Source organism: Pungitius pungitius, chromosome 13, assembly GCF_949316345.1.
Source record: "Pungitius pungitius chromosome 13, fPunPun2.1, whole genome shotgun sequence".
NCBI classification, from domain to species: domain Eukaryota; kingdom Metazoa; phylum Chordata; class Actinopteri; order Perciformes; family Gasterosteidae; genus Pungitius; species Pungitius pungitius.
Window position 1 is genome coordinate 11,724,915 of NC_084912.1, and position 18,315 is coordinate 11,743,229.

General features: G+C 42.1%; 1 protein-coding gene across 3 annotated transcripts; it reads right to left on the reverse strand.

The window, feature by feature from the left end:
• Positions 1–727: 727 nt before the first annotated feature.
• On the reverse strand, positions 728–18,284 carry tmem63ba (transmembrane protein 63Ba). Of its 3 annotated transcripts, none has more exons than XM_062566698.1 (24): positions 17,863–18,284; positions 12,321–12,542; positions 12,088–12,167; positions 10,650–10,688; positions 9,472–9,562; positions 9,332–9,369; positions 9,090–9,232; positions 8,522–8,573; positions 8,308–8,416; positions 8,133–8,203; positions 7,518–7,598; positions 7,244–7,367; positions 6,761–6,894; positions 6,502–6,639; positions 6,059–6,212; positions 5,782–5,888; positions 5,582–5,668; positions 5,424–5,489; positions 5,087–5,249; positions 4,708–4,813; positions 4,374–4,541; positions 4,141–4,256; positions 3,943–4,014; positions 728–3,699 (listed from the first exon to the last, which is right to left on the reverse strand). In XM_062566698.1, the coding sequence occupies exons 2-24, from the start codon at positions 12,516–12,518 to the stop codon at positions 3,520–3,522; spliced, it is 2,517 nt and encodes an 838-aa protein (XP_062422682.1). In that variant the 5' UTR covers positions 12,519–12,542; positions 17,863–18,284; the 3' UTR covers positions 728–3,519. The 3 variants fall into 3 exon arrangements, with proteins under 3 accessions (XP_062422682.1, XP_037322447.2, XP_037322449.2); XM_037466550.2 differs by having other exon boundaries at positions 10,650–10,691; positions 17,863–18,283; XM_037466552.2 differs by lacking the exon at positions 10,650–10,688 and having other exon boundaries at positions 17,863–18,282.
• Positions 18,285–18,315: the final 31 nt, after the last annotated feature.

Here is an 18,315-nt window from a genome sequence, read left to right on the forward strand (position 1 = left end):
ACTTTAGGAATGTCTTTGGGACATCCAAACTTCTACGTTAAACTCCGACAAAACAGGTTGAAACATAAGCGCCTTCGAGGTCTGTGGTCAGGTTTCTCTGGATGGACCTGCTCTGGGATCCAGTAGCACCAGAGTTCTCATCGACCAGGATGTGTCCTTTAACTCTAAGATAAAGCAAACTTCAAGGACTGCCTTTTTCTAATGACTGCAATGCTTTATTGAAATAAAGGGGATCATAAAAGAAAAAAAAAGTAGGACTGTAGCCAGAGCCTTCAGTTATCAAGCTCCTCTTCTGTGAAACCGGCTTCCACTTTCAGTGTGGGGGGCAGACATGCAGCTCATTGAAGACTTTCCTCGTTCATGGCGCTTAGGGCTGGCTCAGGTCATCAGGTCAGCCTGGACCAGCCCTTAGATAAGCTGCTACAGGCCTAGACTGCTGGGGGACTTCTTGTCCTCTTTCCCCTCTCATCTCCACATCTCATCAATGCTTATCTTGAATTTAGCTTCTTCCCTGGAGCTTTTGTTCTTGCTCACCTCACAGGTTTCCATGGCTCGCGGTTATATCTGGACCATCATTTGGTAATTGTATTATAATTAAAATGAATTGATTAGAATACAAGACCAAGTAATTCTGTGGCAAAGAGCGTGAATTGTAATAAATGTTATATTGTCTTTTCCTATTAGTTAATGGGTTCAAGTGACTAATTAAAAAGAAACTTGTTCTCAATGAACATGATTAAATACAGATTTATTGTTCAAAGAGCTGGGGATACAATATATCTGTTGTACTGATGGCCCTTTGGGAAAATAATAAAATGAGACTGTCAAATGCTGAAATCTTCTATAGTTACTCTTCCTATCTAGAAAAATGTAAAACTATAAAAAAGACAAAGCACACAAGCAAACACATTCTAGCTATGCAGATTTGAGACACACATTTAACCCTTTCTGAGCACATTGTAGAAACAAGCTGAGAACTTATTTTAGAAAGTGCTTGGCTGTTTACAAAAAACAATCTATACAGATCTCAAGAACATAAACTAAAATAAAGATATCCATCATGAGCAGTTAGAAAAAAAAAAAGACTACAGGAAATCATTGCAACCATCAAACTAAATAAAATGTAGATCATGTTCTCAAAAGACTGGACCCCAGTAAGATTTGTAAATAAATTATAACCCCTAAACTTATTTGTTTAGCTAGTGAACTGTACTTTGAGGCTGTCTAAATACAGCAATCACACCATTTCTATAGCAACTTAGCAAAAGTTATGGAATGAACCTACATTCTGCATTTAAACACTGGAGTTGTTAGACAACATGAGACGTTTAAGTATCTCCCATTCCGAGACGGACTGTGGGTGTTATTGTGACAGGACATGTTCAGATGTTCAAAGACATCACAGAGGTATATAAAGGAAGGAAAAAAATCACCCCATCATGACTTGAAGAGCAACAGACTCAATGGTGTCAAACAATTCTCTTGTTAGTACCATAATAACAAACCCATAGGTGGTGCCAATATAGCCATGGATAAATTATGGAAACCGTTTAGGCTCACCTTTGTCATCATTACATCCACAGGGGGCATACCCTTCTGTCAATCATACGAGTGCAAGGAAGATTAGTGCACATTTCACACAATAGTTCTGAGCAGCAGGATAATACATGAGCAATAATATGGCCCGAAAACATCACCGGTCCACAGTGATAGACTGTAGTGGTAATTCGTCTGCAACACTCGTCCACCAACAATCTTTATTTATTTTCAATGGGGCAAATCATAGTGTTCTCCTGACTAAGGGAAAAAAAAAAATATCAAATGACAGTAAGAGGAAGATTGATCAATTCAGAGTCAGGTCATGGCTCTGTGGGCACTTATTTTCACATTATTATTTTGTACTATTTGTATTTCTTATGCTCTGTCTTAATACTCCTGGTACTGGAAAAGGAGCCGCTTCATATGGCGGAGGCAGCTCCATGCATTATAGTACAATACTATTGTTCCTTCTCAAGCCTTAAGGGGGGATTTGCAAATGGGACGCACAATAATGGAGGTCAATTTAATTACTTCATAACAAGTCAAGAACCAACACCATTCCTGTATTTCATTTTTGATTTAAATGATCAGGGCATAGAAATATTTAATATTCAATAGCCTAAACCTAAGGTTTTAAGTAGATGTGCACTTTCTCCACTGGAGTAACTCTCTCAAGTGGCCTTGCCCATCTGATTTGTTATCACCAAAATTGCATAATTTGAGTCAAACAATCTACAACTTGAGTAATTGCAAATAGGAATCCGTTACAATGCTCGATGACCATGGGAGCAGATCGCTACTACCTACATGACAAGAATGGAAGGGACCTGGAAAGGGTCTCAACTAAAATCAGTAGCCATCGGAGCCAAATGCCAATTTCAAAATCTCTACATGAAGACGTAAACATGACAAAAAGATACAAACGAAGGACAACAGATAAAGAGAACCAGTCACAGGAGCACCACGTGAAGCTGACCCAGATCCTCCCCCCCTCCCCTCCCCTCCCCTCCCAAAGAAGCCTTCCTCTCGAGTCTTTGAGCAACACTAAAGGACCGACAGGCTCCAGGCCTCCGGTCCTCCTGCACCACTCGTATAAGAAGGTTCCCCTACTAGGGGAAGCATCACTAGCAGCAGTCCAACAGCCCCCCCCCCCAGAGGCTCAGAGAACAAACGCCTAAAAGATCATATTCAATGTAGTGTGCCGAGGTACAAACTCCCCAATCCCCACAGATGCATCAAGCTTGATAGCTTTTAAAATTCAAAGCCTACAAATAAATACCATGACATATGTCAAAAGAGGCTATTTTTCAGAACAGTTTTGTAGCTGTACAGTGTCAAAGCGTACAGGAGTGTTACTGACAATGAGGAATAAAAAAAGGCTTTTATGGAAATGGAAGAACAATTTTGAGGGCATCACATCTGCACAGACCAAGCAGACTAGTTTCTTATTCGGGGGAAGCATTTTGTGCAGAAAATTAGGGATAATTACGAAGGATTGTAGAAAAAACCCCTCCACCATTTGAACTTGTAGGCATGCTGTACTACCGTACGCTATTTAAAAATGGAGCTTATGGGACAGGTCCTCGCTTTCAAGGGCAACAACTTTTAAAGGAAATACAGACAGAATATCACTTTCCCTAAAAAACAAGGCAAGCTATTCTTCATTGTGCATTAGTGTCTTTCTCTCATGTGTGGCTTTTTGGGGTGTGCGTCAGCTATATTGGGGCAGAAGGATGTTGCCGGCCTTGCATTGGTAGAGTGGATTCCCTCTGCAGGTATACAGCCAGAAAATGTGGTTTGATGAGATCCAGTGTAGAAAATGCAGGAATCCTTGAGCGACAATCCATCCAATCCTTAATGGACTGTGCTTATGTTAGTGTCAAGTCCCTCCATTGAGGTTGAGATGCTTTGGAGAACTGTTGGTTCAGTTCCTAGTTAAATTCACATATTCAGTGCACTCCTCAAGTGAAACTTGGAAGATCAGTGTCGGACCTCATTATCAATGAGGCTGTCCTCCCCAGACTGGAAGTCCTCATTCAGGCCGTTTTCCACATTGATTATTTCCTCGTCCTGCGAGGAAACCTGTCCATCGTCCTCACCGCTACCTGAACCAGTCTCCTCTAAATTTGGGTCCTGAAGTACCTGAGCAATGTACATTTGCTGTAGGGGAGACAAAAAAAAAAAAAAAAGAAGTTTGGTTCCCCATTTTACAAAAGTTCTCCTTAAAGAGGTTCTTTCAATTAACGTTCAAGCAGGATGTGATTAATTTGTGAATATCTATTTAACTTAGACATTTTTCACATACATTTTATGACAAGTGAAAAACAAGCTACAACAAGCTCTTTCCATTGGTTGATATAGAGCCTCACACTTTTGATAACAAAAACATGACTGAATACATACCGCTGCCTTGTTGGCGGCTGTGGCGCACACTGGACGCCCGTTCTCTAAACCGTCCACCGCCTGGGTGTCAATCTAGAACAGAAAAGATGCATGTAACATGAGCAGCTGTGTGTGGTTTATTTGCTCACAAATACTAGTGAATTTACTTATTTTTATATTGAATGATTAATATGAATACAAGCATGTCAATATTGTTACCTTGTAGTTGTGAGCACTTAGATATTTAAAGTGTCCGAAGCAGACGTGAGACAGGCAGATAATGATTGTGATTATCAAAACCACAAACGTGAACATGGACGTGGCAGCTGAAAACCCTGGGGGCGAGAAAATGTTGTTGTTTATCAGGAGCTTGTGGTTCACAACAGAAGCCGTAAATGAATGTGGCGACGTGTTAGGACACAAGTGGCCTGTAGATGGAGTCCTCGTCTTACCGGAGCGAACAGTGGAGAAGAACAGGAGCCAAAAGAGACAGAGAATCGGAGCAGCCACCACTTGGTTGACCGCTCCAGAGTGGATCTTCTTGTCCAGTTTGGATGGCAGATAGGCGTAGTACATGTTGTACCTGTCCGCGAGGTGTTTGAGCAGCATGTACATCAGCCCTGCGCAGAGGAAAGGTAGACAAAACAATTAGCAGAACTAATCCAATTAGATCTGCCGATAAGCTTCTGTACAGAGAACACAGCCACTGAATGCTGCCTGCCCTTTCTTTAGTAATTCAATAGACACACTATCTTGTTCAGTGGGGGAATACATGGCAGCACTCACCAAAAGGGACAATGATTGGGCAGGTGATGCTGTAGGTCATTACCACGGTGAACACACACATCATCCAGGCATATGCTGCCCCGAACTGGAACTCAAAGGCTTGGTGCTGTGAAGATACAATTACAGGATATTAATGAAAACCCAAAATGCTGACATCAATACCCATCACGTGAAGCTGATTTAAGATCAAGCCAAAGTCTGGGTTTATCTGATCTTTAGGTTCATAATTAGCATGTAACAATGAATCACTGTATGAGGATTAAGGGGAAATCTCATTTTTATTTAAGAGATCAGTTAGAACAAGCCATTTGTTGCAAAACTGAAGGACTTAATGGGACCCATAAATGATGCCAACTTGGTAAGCAGGGGACACACTAACCCTCTTGACGTTCCTCCTCTCTGCTGCAGAGCGAGCCAAGCAGAGGCGGATCATGTACATTAGCAGACCGGGGATCCTCAGCAGGTCCATGGCGTTGCCAATGAATGCAGACGCAATGACATAGTTCACAAAGAAGGCTCCATTGTCAGGAAGAAACACGCACCTAAAAAGCAGAGAAACAGTCCCTGTCACTCAAAGACCGCATCAACACTCACATTGGAGTTTGAGAAGGAGGATTATTGCGTTAGCCAATTTTATTGTGTGTTTCAATCACATTACAGTCTGTTGTGAGAGCTACACAATTGTACGTAAAAGTCAGTAAAACCACCAAACTTACTCAAATCTCACTTTGGCATCAGCCAAAAATCTTCTATCAAAAAGCCAGCGGAAGAAAACATCCAAACTGCAAAGATACAGGGAAAGGAAGGGATCAGCTCAAATATTTAGGCTGACAAAAATACGAATACTGGAGAAGATATCCAGATCACCCTATACCTGCTGAGTCCAAGGGAAGGCAGCAACAGGACCATAAAGATCAAGAAAGTGTAGCATTTATGCATCGTGGTCCTGTTCTCTCCTGACCTGTGAGGACAGGGGAAACCTATTTACACACTCAACCGAAGAGCTTGAATCTAAATAAAAAAATAAAAAAGGACTGATACATAATTGTTGACTGCAGAACGTGTGAAAAGTACCGGGTCCAATGGGCTTCAAAGAAGGCCGAATAGTAGACAATGGTAGGAAGTAAAGCGGAGAAGGACCACAGAAGGAGGGTGGGGAAGAACTGGGTGACGATTGGATTCTGAAAGAAGTTAGACATGGACATGTTGTGTCAATAATTGAGGGGTGAATTCCTGTGCCTCCACAACAGCAGGCAGGGTCAGAAAGGACTTGGACGCGAACGCTCCGAAGAACATTGATGAGGACGCCCCAACTGGTTGCAGGAAAAAGTAAGCAAACAAAAACACTCACATTAAGGTACTCGACTGGTTTGGTAACATTGAACTTGTCCATTGTGGAGATGATGATGGCCGGGGTGGTGAGGAAGAAGAGCAGGAGGAAGAGGACAAGGTTGATGATGAAGCAGCGGATCCACCAGGGGAATCCTCCCACTGACAGATGCTCCCTGTGGGGTGAAGGTCATGCAGCGGTTAAATTGACACTGGCTGATGACCCGCAGCTATGGACACAGCTGGCCAGTAAAGTGATACGGCTGCTCTGAAAAAACTATTGTCTATTAACTGGATTTACCAAGTCAGAATTATTCCTCAGAATTATTGAATTAACTCGGTTGCTTTTGTAAAATCCCCTTTGGGTCGTTGCGTCAAGTACTTTTATTTGTCTTTTGCCAAGACGTATCCACCCAATTCGTCCCATATGTGCGGCCACAAAGCGTGACCTGAGGGTTTTCTTACCAGTACACATTTTGCGGATCAGGGGCGTAGCTGACAGTCCAGTTGTGTGTGTGGAGCTTGGCGTTGAATTGAGAGCTTTTGGGTTCCCGACGACACTGACAGCCTTGACACTTGCAAGCATTAAAGTCCTTTAGGATTCTGATGAGAAACACCCATCAAAACAAAAAGGACAGACAGTAAAAACATATTTAAATGTGTGAATTGAAAATTGAAGTCGCAAATACGTGGAACCGTATTTGACCACATTAAATTTACTTACGTGGCAGTCATGGATTCATTCTGGAAGGTGACAAAGGCCATTCCTAAGGGTTTCCTGTTAACCTTTTCTCTCTCCTTCCTGTAGTCCTCCTTCAGCTTGGTCTCCAGCTTAGTGTAGTATCCCACTGCCTCTTCCTGTGGAGGACAAGGGAATCCAAGTCAAAGGATGGGATTTTTGAAGTTAGTAAACAAGCAATCACATAAACTACAGCTTGCTTTTGAAGACACTTCACTCACTGAATGAGGATACGATTATTATTTTGGGTACATTTGGGGCTTTGTGGTGATTTTATTTGGGTTTCAAATATTTTCAGTCTCTACAAGGAATTGTTTTGGTTCTACTGCAAAATTGAATATATGGTTTGATGCCTTCTCAGGAAGCTATACGATTTCCAATATACTGATTCAGTGTCTAATTAGATTGTAAAAAGAGGTTTATGTCTTCTTTATCTTGCCCTCAGAATGCTAAAAGTGTGAGTCCTACCTCCTCGCAGCCTTTGATGATGCAACAGCAAAGGTGTCCGCAGGGCTTTGGATTGATCATGGTGGTAACATGCTCCTTGGCCACCAAGTCAATGAAGAATTTCTTGCTGCGCTCGGTCTTCTTCCTGCATGCAAAACATTAGCTGTGTCAGACTATCTAGGGACTACTTCACGGAAACAAGCCCCGGTCCTGGAGCCAATGAGGCACATCACAAGTATATCCCTAAATGCTAGGAAAGGACATATTTTAACTCGAATGCGTGAATAAAACCGACCTTTCCGAGTTGAGGTACATCAGTCGGGCCACATTGTAGCATATTCGTGCTTCCAGTACGACACAGTGCTCATACGCCGTCCTGTGAGAGGCGAGCAGGGAGGGAGACAGTCAAAGACCGTACACATGCCATCAGCAGTGTATGCACAGGAGTTGACATATCTCTAACATGTTAAATTACATTGGTAAATCCCCCAAAATATATTAGCGCAACAGCAATTAACGTAAAAAGAACTGGAAGTTTCTTCTTTCTTTGGAAGTCAATTTTGGAGGTCTTTTTGTGGTGTAGGAGTAAAAAAAAGATATTGATTAACAACATTAGGTCGTAGGAGCTGAGCCAAACACTCCATCCCCAGTCTTCAACCAGCTGACACATGACTTGCATGCTGCTCATCTGGCGTCCATTATGGACAATTACACATATAGTCGTGTCATTGTCTGATCCCAGCGATATGGGCCAGCACAAGTCTGCTGCTTTTAACAGGAAAAGGCACGGCTGTTATACACATTAATATAGTCACAGCACAGCTTTCTGGCATGTGGACGGAGCCGTGCACTGTACCACTTTTGAAAGTAGATTTAAAGCATTCTGAGATCATAAACAGTGGAGCCTTACTCAAAGTGTAGTTTTATCTCGGACTCCTCTGCATATTTGGAGATTCCATTGACAAATAAAGTGCGTTTCACCTGCATGGAAATGGAGACAAGGAAGTAATTAGCAATACAATTCAGACTTGTGTGTGTTCATTGAGTGTGTAAAAACAGCCATTTTGTGAAGCCGTGCCACCCACCAGGTCGTCCTCCTTGTAGTGCATCTTGGAGGTGTGCCGTCGCATGCTGTACACCGTAAGTAACAGGTAGAGAAAAGCAAAGATGGTGTGCAGCCAAAGTAGTGCATTACTGAGGAAATAAAAAAGATTTTGTGACAACATTTTAGACCGTGAAGACTCAGGCTTCAAAGTACAGCATATAATAAAATAATGTGACGGTAAATGAATTACTCACTCTGCATTCAAATTTGCTATTGTAGTTCGCCCGAAACTATAGGCATTGTTTTCTGAGGAAAAAATAAAAGACAGACACAAGACAATCACTTGTCGGGCCACAACATTTCAGGTTGTGCTGGCGACCTGAAGCTCATGCTGCTCCACAGTCCAATGAGAAACAATGAATGAGCATTGTGATCAAGGGTCAAGGTAGCCAATAAATATCCTAAAGTATAGTTGAAAGAGGTCTGAAGCACCATAGAAGTTGAAACTTGACACAGCCCAAGACTCCATGCACAACCATAAGGATAAAGGAAAGTGTCATATTTCTCTAAATCAACTTATTTACCTGGTATGTTCTCGTTTGTTTCTTATTCTTAAAAAATTGTAATTGTTTGGACCTACCAGCTGAATACGTTTGCAAACCTTTGTATACCTTCATTTATAACAAGGACGTTTTAGTGAAAATCCAAATGACAGGAGAAGTAGGAGCTGCACAGGGATGAACTTTGACAGCAAAACATAATACTAGTGGATTTCAGAATATCTCAAAAGGCTCGCCTGTATGTAAATTAAAATCAACTCACCAAGTAGGTTTCCCGAGAAGTTAACGGGCAAGATGATGCCCACTGACAGTACGCCGACCACCACCAGCAGGCCAATGATGTGGCGCTGAAAGGACAAGTAATGTACGGCATCCTCACCACATTTCTCCCTTATCTCTTCATCCCTGTGGAGATTACATCAACAACGTCAACTGCAATACTGTTAAACCAGTATTTTGAAAATTAGTTGTAATTTCCTATATGCGGCTCGTAGGGTGACTCACTTGATGCGAAAAATGGCAGTTAGCCAGGAGCAGAAGCCCTAAAAAGAGTGGAGCAAGGTGTAATAGTTAAAACAGGAAACCTACAACTACCCCAGCTTACACAATACCACTTAACCCTTTAAGAGAAACTGCATACTTACTGTGTCTCTCTGCTCGAAGTCCACAGAGCTGGATACTGAAGTGAGGCGCTCGTATCGTTCAGTGGTGTCTAATGTCATGGCGGAGGCACTGCTGTAGGCGGAAAACAACACAGAGGATTAGCATGATGTTACACATGTACCTAACATCCCCGAATACTATACAGTGATGTTAGATCTATGTGTCTCTGGACACCACAAAAAAACACAGACTAACACAAGCTCTGAAATGGACTGAAGAGATTCGCCCCGTTAAGTCCAACTTAGGTCAGTTAAACAGTCAACAAGAGGAAGAATCTCTGCAGACACATTTCATGCGGCAATAGGAGTCGACGCACAGGTTGAAAACACCATCGCTGACAGACAGGTTGTGATAAAAAGGTTAGAAGGCCAAGCTCTACAGAAAAGAATCTTCACAGAGGAAACAACAGAAACCCCAGGAATTATAAAGTGGCAGATGTATGGATGTGTCCAGCAGAGCCACAGGTTGTCCTGGACATGACACAGCATCAACACTGTATTAGACACTGTATGCAGGTCTCGTCAATGTGAGCATAAATGGAAAATATGTAGAGAACTCAGGCTCTGCTGAAATTCCATAAGCTGTTCAGTGTTCAATATTACAGGAAAGGATGACATCACCGGTGGCTCTCAAGATATCTCTAATGGAATGATAAGAGAGCCTGCGGCTGTGATCCACCACCGGCCCTCCTCGAGCACATTCCTCAAGCAAGAATGGCTCCTCTTTGCTCTAGTAGACAGGATGTACTACAACTGCACCCGGTTAGGGCCTGTACACGGACAACAACACGGAAGCGTTACCTCTCGCCGTAAGCATCCTGTCTGTGCGGCTCATGAGGTGCGCTCACAGCTAAGAAGTCCGCGCTTCACAAAAAGAGGTCAATACATGGATTAGCGCACACACACACAGATCTGATTAGGACAGTGAGAGAGGATAGGCGCACATACGGCTGCGGAAATACAAGAGTGACATGGAGAATAATGAAGAGCATGGCACTGGGAAATGCCTGGAAGGAGGAAGGGGAAAAAACACTAAACCACCAAGAGTGAAAAACAGGCAGAAACCCACGGCGGCCTGGGAAGAGTGGACAAGAGTTATGGAAAAGGAGAGAAGATTTTTAAAAAAGGCAGGGAGCCGACGTGATGTAGAGATAACATACTATTCCCGATCATCCAGGCGACTGTAATGTTGATCCATTCTTCTGGTGAACAGAGAAGCAAAACAAAGCCATTCAGCAAATTGAGAGGAAACAGCACTGCTGGCCTACTAAGGGTGCTAGTTAAGAGAAAAACTGGGAAGACCCTTTACACCACAGGCATACCAATGAAGGTTTTAATTTATCCTGGTATACATTACACAATCATTTAAGTGCATTTATGGCTTATAAATAACCCTTTCATGACAGTCACGGCGTATATAGCTGGAGCAAAAGAAACATGTCGCCTTTGGACGATTCCTTACTTTTTTGGATGAGAATTAAAGAGATGTTGAGCCCAAGTCAGCACAGTGTCATGAGAGAACAAACTACATTTCCTCACAAAAGTCTCCCAGGCGGCAACCCCCTCCCCCTCCCATCCTCCCACCACGCTGCAGCCCCATTCTCTGCTCGCATGCAGCTGCAAAAATAGTGAAGCTGCGACATCCCACAGACACAGCAGGGGGATGTAGGTGATGGAGCACGGTGACTCGTACATTCAAGGGTGCACAGTCAAAGGCGTCTGGAGCGTCGCCTGAGCCCGCTCTCTCTCTCACCAACTTTATCACTCGTGGTTTTCTCCCCTCAAAGTTTAGAAAAGGAGCAGTGCTTCTGGCTCTCAATACAATGTCAATACATTTGGAAGCAGATTCTGGCCTTTCTACAGTACCAGTCAAAGGTTTGGACAGCTTCTCATTCAATCCAATGAAATCGTGTGTCTAAACTTTTGCCTGGGACTGTATGTCAAGTGACACAGCACGACATTGTCGGCGTGCGTGAATGATTGTCATTACATAGAGAAAACTGCTGACACCGACTGCCCCTCTGGAGAACCATACTTGTGATGCCTGCTTCTGTCGGAAGTCAAAGTCTTGCTCCAGAAGTCTCATCTGACATCTCTTAGTCAGTTGACTTTGGCAGCTTATTCACTACTAGTCAGCAGCCACAGTTTGTTGGTAACCTTCCTTCTCCCGACACATACACTTCCTAACTTGCTTGCTTCTTGCTACGCTGGCTCTACAGAAAGTCCTGTCTGAACCTGGGCGAGAATGCGAGAATTTCTCCCCGACAATTGTGACATCACAGAAGGATGAATTATCAAGAGAATGAGGGGTGTTGTTACAAGAATTATCTGAAAGATCATTTATTTTATTTCAGTTATTCCTGCGCAGCAGGAGTGCATTTTGAAGTTATCACAAAAAAAAAAAAACCTTTACCAAAAAGTTCTCTTTGGACGATGGCGTGTACCAAATATGAACCATTACTATGTAGTCAGCACTGAATAGGCTTAAAGAAACTTACGTTAACATACATCTTTTCATTTGATATGTCACTGCATGTTTGAATGAGGTCATTGTTTTTCATGACCCCAAAAAGTACTGCATCAATGTTTTCCAATTACCTGTCGGCGTCGGTCACCAGAGCGAGGCGTCCGTAGTCCCATGCTACTTTTCTCAAGAAGGAGAACACAACCAGCAGCCCCTAAAAGTACACAAGAAATAGAGGCCGACAACCCCCCCCAGGCACTTTATTTATAACACTGAGAACACAACAATAAATAAACTTCTTTTAAAAAAAAAGAAAAAGAAAAGAAAGGTGCTTATCAGTGAAAAACACTTGACAGAAAGGACTCACCAGGAAACACATGAAGTCAAGGGCTAGAACAGTGGGAACCCCCCCAAAGGGCAAACCCTGGAGCACTGTACTGCGAATTCGAGCCGAGTAACAGAAGTCCTTGGAGGTGATGTTGGCCGGCGGTGGCGGGCAGCTCTCTGAATTAGAGCATCCTTGCGCCCCCCAGATGGCCATCGTTATTATCAGCACTCGGTGCATCACTCACTGTAACATGTTGGCAGCCTGTAAAGAAAGGGGGGGGGGGGAAGTCTTAGAAGACGCAACAAGCATGTTATTACGAGTGTATCCTCGCACAAGTGGTACTCTGTGTGTCTATCGTGGAGAACAATTGGGAGAAGTAACCTCCAGCGGTACTCAGAGAGATTGAGGAGATTTGTCTGTCTCCTATTAAGGCTCACATCTCTGCCCTGTCAAGTCACATGCTGCTACTTTTCACCACATGCATGACAACCGAAAGCTGTAGCGTGTTGAACGACGCTACGCTTTCTGTTCCTTGTTTGTGGCCACTTCACACGCAATGTCACTTTGTTCTGAAGTCAAGAAAACAAACTGTTAAGTACCTGGATGTTTTGGTAAAAGGCACCAACTAGCAATCCCCCTCCGGTCCTCCGAGACAATCACTGCCACTGCATTGTTTGGAATACTAAATGCAGTCTCCTTTTGGATCCCATTTAGTCCAACACCTGGAAAAATATCTGGGTATTTGGCTCTGTAGGATTGAGCCCTTGTGCACTTCATTTAACATACGCTCATGTTGCCTGAACTTGTTTGACAGGACGCTGCAGCATACTCCATGTCTACGACTTAGATGAGACCGGTGACTCAACCTTGCAGTCTGTTTGGGTGGGGAAAAAACTAATGTGCAAAACGCTGCTAGGATTTTGGAGAACACCCTTCACATTACATTGAGTCACTAAACTGCTTACAGGTTAGCGGTGTGTATCTACCCCCAAGGGGAGTCAGGCTCAAGAGATGTGACCTGTTACTTTCCACTTCTCTTCCAGCCTCTGAGGAGTTTCAGTAAGACACAACAAGCAGTCAACCTCAGGAGCAACCTCAAGTATCCTGGCGGAAAACACCGGCAGAGCATGAATAGTGTATGAGGAGTAAGATGTCCTAATAGAAATGTATCAATTGTACATCCTGAACCCAACACTTAAGCAGAAGACGGCTCCTTTCAGACTGGTTGTAAAAGAATCCCAGAATAAACCAAACCAAGAGGTACCTTCTCCTTTCTTTGAAAACGGACCCGATCTAAAGCCTATCAGAATAAAAAGGATTCAGATTTCCCTCAGACTGAAGGGACCCTTGCGTGTGGGTGTCCTGGTGGGTTTTCACAGTTGCACTGCGATACTTGTGCTCGTCGACCCACTATCGCCGGCAACATTCACGATGCTGCTCATCTGCCCTAACACTAACTCATTTATCCGCTCCATGGAATGCTGTGACATCACTGGAGAGGGACGCGGCCAGAGCTGAACAATAAGCCGATAGAGACCGCAGGGTTCAAATGGACCGGTCTCAACCCAAGGAGGACACAACATACCCCCCTGTGCTTTCAACAACACTGCTGCACATCTCGGACCCAATGCCACGGTTCGAGCTGTTTAATATTCAACACCAAGGTCTACAAAAGCACTTGATTGCATTTCAAAAAAGTCTTATTATTAATTCATTTCCGTTTAAAAAAAATAAGCGCACCTCATGGCTGGAAGTCAGCATCTGGACAAATGTTTAGTTTAGTTTCTTGAGTGACAAGTCAATCTTTAAAACTTATCGGTATCTGTCTGTCGGCATACATGAACCAATGTTGGTGCATATATAATGTTCAACCGTAAACACCTGGTAAGGAGCCGTATATTGTCACTTTAGCGTGGTGAAAAAGATGTGTCTGTATTAATAAAGTCTGCGAGAGCCGTTGGCATACAAGAGTTGAGCCATTAAGTTGTTGGATAACTAAACCGGAAAGGCAATAAAAACAGAAAAAATGTCAATGTTGAAAACGACAGAGGTTATATATCTAATCCTTCTCGACCCTTTAATTGCATGTTTCAACAAAGATAGAAGATCCGGGTGTGGGTGCCATTCCATTTTAGTAAGCAAGTGTCTAATAAGCATTTGAAATACGACTGAGCACTCATTGGGAAAAAGAGCCATTAAAATGTAACCGCTGCTTGTTATGTCTTCGTATAGGCTTTGATTTTCAGGGATTGGAGACTGCAATATGAACATAACAATATAGTGCAATAACATGACAAGAAAAGCCTCCTCAATTTGTTTGGGCTTAATATTGATTGGCTGAGGAGCGACCATGTGACTGACTTAAAAGTTGCGCCCTATATTCTTTTTAATGAGGCTGCTTACAAGATAACATTTTTGTCTGCCAGGTCCTAATATATTGTTCACATTGTTTAGACTAACTTGTTTTTCCAGTCCTTTATTTCTACTTAAAAAGGCTTTCTTGTAAAAAGACAAACGTTGTGTTTAACTGAATGACACTGCTTAAAGTTGTAGTCAATCTTTGTTCTGGCTAAAATGCATTATTACCTTGATTACAAAATGCTTTAATTACAACTTAAATATTAAGTTTAGGCAGAATGAAATATCAGTTTTTTTAGGGATAATTAAGCACTAATAAAACATGGGGGGGTACAGTTTTTTGTGAATTTCCTAACTGCTAACTTTGCTAGTTTGCGGTTATTTTACTGAATATAAATGCAAATAAATGCAGCCAATATTGCAAAGTATATATTGTGGAGCTCATTTAGATCCTATAATAAGTCAATGTCTAGAAGCATTTTTAACAGCACTGGGGCTGCACGACTCAGCAGCAACACTGTGCCACCTATCCACCTGATGCTAGTTGCTATGGCACCATCGTTCTGGCACACATGCTCAAAATACAAATAAACATCAAAGAGACAAAGGCAGCGGGGGGGGAGAATTACCATTCATGTTAATTTGAAACTACCAGTTGGACAAACAATATCAGAGGCAAACGTCTACAAAGACAAACAAAAGGAAAATACAATGGCTCATTCAACTCATGCATGTCCATGTCATGCTGATAAAGCCGATGCAAACCTTTAAACTGCAGGGGAACCCGATGCTTCCCGTCTACGATTGCACCGTTTTAGACGCAGATCAGTCAGCTCAGACCATTGTTTCCTTAAACCGTCCCGCTCTTATTCAGATATCCTTGATTTTTTCCTGGTTTTGTGGATTTAAACCTAGTTTAATTGTTGCGAAATAGCGATATGTTAGTCAGAGAGGCTGTAAGTCCTGTTATCAAGTTCAAACTAGCAACAGCAAACATATTCATGTCCATTAAAGTCCAGTTAAATAGCACCTTTGTTCAATGCTGGTTATGAATTATGTCAGCTCTAACTTGATGGTATACCTTGCTTTCCCTACACAAAAAAAACATTTAAATTAAGACAGGGACAGACCTTTAGTGGAATAACTGTTCTGTGATTATGTGACCAGTTAAATCAAGCCAAATACAGTCGAAAGTAGAAAGGCATAGATATAAGCCGCATTAAAACTATGTTACAATTCCACTAAAAACAAAGGTGTTCCATTGCATTTCCAACAAAAACCCCTCAGGCAGAGACAGAAATACTGTTGGTTCAGTACAATCATCTTGTGAAACCTTTGACCGAGATATCATAGATTCTTTTCACAACAAAGTCTAAATACTTTATCTTCATAACCCCACTCTCAAAAAATGTGTCCCACCAAGTCTCCATTATCACATTTTAAAAAGGTTGGTGAATAGTGCATTAGCAAATGTAAAAATAACCAAGAATAGGTGGACACTGCATATGTCAACAAAACATACATTTGTTGAAATATAAATCAATATGTTTCTGTCAAATTATGTGTACAAACACCGATCTACATCTAGACTCTTTCATTGTGTTAAGTCCCAAACTTGTTTTATAGCAGCATACTCTGTCTTCTCTTCAGTAATGCTAAAGGGCTGATAATGCAGATATGCCCACATTAGCCTTGTTGGTATTATCCTGTAAATCATTGACGACTGCTCAGTGCCTGAGCTTTGGTTATCACAGATCATGACGATAGAGAAGTTCCCTAATCACATCATAGGATGAAAGAACACACACAAACCCACTAAAGAAAGAGGAATTAGGAAAAATAATACATTGATGTATGTGTACATAATCAGTATTTATAATAAAGGTTTTATAAATCCAACAATAGAGAAAATATACCAAAATTAAAAATTTTTGGACGACAAGTTATGGCTGACACTCTACCATATTAGACCATTACTCGTCTGCAAGTGCAACCAAACTGTCATCTAAAAATGAGACGCACAAAATAAATGGAATGAATTACACTTGTCTCTCTCTGTCTGTAACAGCAATTTTAGTACAGAAATGACCATCCTTTGATCATAGAAGGAAACAAAAAATATAATTAAAAAAAAAAAAAAAGAAGTCAAGCCAGAGAAGTATTGTATGATATCTATGACGAGCAGAAGTGTGTCAGCCTCATGCTGCCATTTGCCAGTGAACCGGCGCAAAGCTCGTGGACAGCACATGTGCCGCTGCTGTTTATCTCCTCACACTCCGAGCATTAACTCGCAGAGACAAGTAGTCATCGGGCCACGATAAAGCCCGTGTCAGGAAAAAGCCTTGAGACCTGTTAGTGAGCTGAGGTTATAGAAAAGGGTGTGCCATAATACACTGGCATGAATCCTGCGGCTAAGTGAGCGGATATTTAAAATAAAAACATACCCGAATTGTTTAATATCTCATCAAGTTGATCGATACAAACAACAAACATTGTGGGGATCCAAGCGGTTTGAGATTATTTTTTTAATATAATGGAAAAATTAGAATATTCTTATATATTTTCTATATATATATATATATATATATATATATATATATAGAAAATATATAAGAATACTTAATAACTGCTGTCAGAACAATACGCGAGGAAACGCATCCCGTTAGGCTAACCAATCAACTGCTATGTAGCCTAGGTAACAGTGCGACTATTCACCAATGGAAAAATTAGAATATTCTTATATATTTTCTATATATATATATATATAGAAAATATATAAGAATATTCTAATTTTTCCATTTCCCCTTGGGATATACCGTTACTCCATCATTAATCGTAGAATGGAAACGGTGCTAAAACAACATACCAAACGCACAAGTGCCTCATGAGGACAAGGAGTCGAACTTAGTCCGGCGCGTAGAGCCTCCAGTGTCGCAACCCATAAAACAACAATTAAGCGTCCTCTACAACTAACGTTGGATCCCTCACTTTAGGCGAACTGATGTCACTTGGTGAATAGCCGCACTGTTACCTAGGCTACATAGCAGTTGATCGGTTAGCCTAACGGGATGCGTTTCCTCGCGTATTGTTCTGACAGCAGTTATTAAGTTTGCCAGCGCAGCAGCTAACCAGCTAGCTGCTGCAAATGTAGAGGACGACCAAACGCATTTCCCTTTGAATACAGATAAACTCAGCTTAATGTTCAATAACAAAAACAACTTACCTTGCTATGATACGCAGCAGGAGAGAAAGTAACGATATTAGCTCGTATGAGCTAACAGTCGGCCGAAGCGTTTTGACGTTAGCTAACCCCTCGATGTAGCAAATAACAGGTGTAGGCTATCTAACGCATGAATGTAAAAAAAAGGAAAAAAGAACTAACGACCATCGGCCAGTTCCTGCATCAAAGCGGGTTTACGCCAACCTTCCTGGCCACAACCGTAGGGCTTACTAAATGAAATGAGCCAGTCAGACGGTCTAGTTGTTGGTAATCATAGAGAAGTATCAGCTGCTGCGGTTGTGTATACGCGAGTCTGTCAGCCAGTGGAACAACTATCGCTAACCCAACCAGTCAGACGGGAGTCAAAACCACTCCGGTATAGAGCGTGACGTGAATAAAAGTAGATCACATAGAGAGACGACACATCCTTATCCTTGTACGCCATTTCCGTATCGC

What these genes read in the sequence shown, in the direction of transcription:
- tmem63ba (XM_037466550.2), bottom strand. Translation starts at nt 12,518, where the DNA reads ATGCACCGAGTGCTGATAATAACGATGGCCATCTGGGGGGCGCAAGGA. An exon ending in ACTGCCATTTTTCGCATCAA is followed by an intron (nt 9,233 to 9,331) that starts GTGAGTCACCCT and finishes TAATCTCCACAG; the next exon opens with GGATGAAGAGATAAGGGAGA. An exon ending in AACCAGTCGAGTACCTTAAT is followed by an intron (nt 5,889 to 6,058) that starts GTGAGTGTTTTT and finishes AACTTCTTTCAG; the next exon opens with AATCCAATCGTCACCCAGTT.